The 2528-nt window shown below is 61.7% G+C and overlaps 1 protein-coding gene across 1 annotated transcript in view; it reads left to right on the top strand.

The window, feature by feature from the left end:
• SORL1 (sortilin-related receptor, L(DLR class) A repeats containing) overlaps nucleotides 1-2528 on the top strand; it is a 127417-nt gene that overhangs the window by 100580 nt on the left and 24309 nt on the right. The window contains exons 38-39 of the mRNA XM_015563866.1: nucleotides 146-218; nucleotides 1190-1272. Of these exons, the coding sequence (XP_015419352.1) occupies nucleotides 146-218; nucleotides 1190-1272 (156 nt within the window). The remainder of the gene's footprint in view (nucleotides 1-145; nucleotides 219-1189; nucleotides 1273-2528) is intronic.

Genomic DNA, 2528 nt, shown 5'->3' with positions numbered 1-2528 from the left:
CCCTTTTTCAGGTGCGGGGCCTCTGAGCATCCTGGCCCCTGCCTGTACCTGTGACACCTCACCGCCCAGGTCTCTCCTTGGCCCTGGGAGTCTGGCTGTGTGGTTACGGCCTGTGATTCATGCAGAGTTCACTCTGTCTGAACAGGTGGCTGCGGTGACGAGCCGTGGAATAGGAAACTGGAGCGACTCCAAGTCCATCACCACCACACGGGGAAGAGGTGCGTGGTTCCAGGTCGCAGATTCAGGGAAGAGAGCGACCTGCAGAGGCACTCGGTGTGCCTGGGGGAGGAGGGCGGGATTAGAGAGCGTCACACGGCCTCCCCACCCCCCCACCACACAGGCGCGGGCGCCCTGGGTGACAGGAAGGCATGCCTCCTCTGGGAACTGGGCACTTCTTATAATGCAACATGCAAAGGGTTTGCAGAGGCCACCAGGCCTGGCCCACTGTGTTTGCTCCAGCACCCCAAGCAGAGGAGAAGGCACCCTCTCCTCTACGGAAGGTGGTGACCTCCTGTGCACGTCCGTCGGGCATTGAACCGTGTCCGTCGGGTGCTGGGCGTGTCCGTCTGGCGCTGGTTTGGGCCAGGAGCCCATCAGCTGTTCGGGGACATGGAGCAGCCTTTGCCTGCTGCCCCTTCTGCGGCTCTCAGCTGGAGCGTGCTTCCTCTGGATGCCAGGCTCCACAGGAGAGGAGAGAAGGGGCGCGTAGCTGAGAGCCAGACCCTTACGGGCGTCCCCACGGATGCCCTGGCCTCTGGAGTGTGGATCGCCTCTCGGGCTCCGGCTCGGGAGGATGGGTGGCTACTCCTTGTTAGCGTCTGAGCAGGAGGCTGAACTGGGTTTGCCAGACTCTGGACTAGGTTCTTTCCGTTTGCCAGGGCCTGCTGTTCACTCTGCTGTCGTCCTCCCAAAGGGACCAGGCCACAGGGTCGTTATTCATGCCAGTGAAGGGGCACCGTGGCCTCTGCCTGGGCGGGCATGGGTTGTTGGGCATCGACATAGGGAACTTTCCCGCTAGGCGTCACTGCAGGAGAGTTAAGTGAGCCCGGGAGCGGTGGTCGCCAGGGGCCTGGGACCCCTCAGCTCGGGAAGCAGGGCTACGAGAGACGCGTCACAAACAGCCTTCCCTCCACCGAGGAGCGCTCGGTCCTGCCGCCCCTCCCCTGATGCCTCTTGTTGGTTCTTTCAGGGATCCCTCCTCCGGACATCCACATTGATGGCTGCACCGAGAGTTCTGTGAGCTTCACCCTGACCACGCAGAGCGACGTCCAGGTAACGCGGGCCCTTGGCTGGCAGGCGGGCGGGGACCCAGTGCCAGTGAGGAAACAGGGGATGGGCCAGTGTCGCTGGAGCCCACGGCGGCTCCTCCCACGGAGAGCCCTGAGCCTACACCGGGAGTGTCCAGCCTCAGCCGGTGCCTTTCCCACATCATGTAACTAAGTGGTTCGCAGCCACGGTTCCGACAGGCCAGTGCTGACAGGACGCATGCCCTGCATTGCTCAGCGCCATGGGATCTTCTGGTGCTGGTGCAGGGGCACCACCGCGCACGCGTCTTATGAGAGAGTCACCTACGTGGAAGCACCTCCACTCCCTCCACCCCTGTCCCTCTTCCACCATCCCCGTCCCTCTGCCAGCTGGCCACACGGCCGCCTTCCCATAGCCACCTGTGCCCCGGGTTCTCGGGCTCTTTCTTGCCTGTTGCTCCTCCATCACCCTGTCTGTGAAGTGCGTGGGGACAGACAGACAGAAGCCTTCAGTCTCTGCCGTTCACTGCGCTGCAGTTTGCTGTCAAGCCCTCCTTCCGAGATGGTCGGTGCGAGAAGCAGCCTCTGCGTGGAGCATGTCCACGTTGTCTTTGGTCTTGAAAGCATTCTTGTTTTGTTTGTTGTCTCATATTTAAAGATCTTTAGGTCCGACTTTTCCATGAGCTTAGGACCTGGGGGAGGCCGGCTTCCTGGGCCTGGGCACACTCACTCCTGCGAGCGCTGAGGTCTGGGCACGCTCGCTCCTGCGAGCGTTGAGGTCTGGGCACTCTCACTCCTGTGAGCACTGAGGCCTGGGCACACTCACTCCTTCGAGCACTGAGGTCCGACTTTTCCATGAGCTTAGGACCTGGGGGAGGCCGGCTTCCTGGGCCTGGGCACACTCACTCCTGCGAGCGCTGAGGTCTGGGCACGCTCGCTCCTGCGAGTGCTGAGGTCTGGGCACACTCGCTCCTGTGAGCACTGAACCTCTTGGCCTTCGCTGCAAGGACCACCTGAGCGTCAACGTATCTTTAATTACCAGGACCTAATTCTTCTTCATTTTCCCCTCCTTCTGCCTCTCTGCATTGGTTCTTGTCCTTTTATTCTATTTAACTAGGGGCCCGGTGCATGAAATTCGTGCACTGGGTGTGTGTGGGGGCAGGGGGGGAGTGTCCCTCAGCCCAGCCTGCCCCCTCTCACATACTGGGAGCCCTCAGGCGTTGACCCCCATCACCCTCCAATCGCAGGATCGGCCCCTTGCCCAGGCCTGATGCCTCTGACAGA

Source organism: Myotis davidii, unplaced genomic scaffold (assembly GCF_000327345.1).
Source record: "Myotis davidii unplaced genomic scaffold, ASM32734v1 scaffold799, whole genome shotgun sequence".
Taxonomy (NCBI): Eukaryota; Metazoa; Chordata; class Mammalia; order Chiroptera; family Vespertilionidae; genus Myotis; species Myotis davidii.
This window is presented reverse-complemented; position numbering and strand designations above follow the sequence as displayed.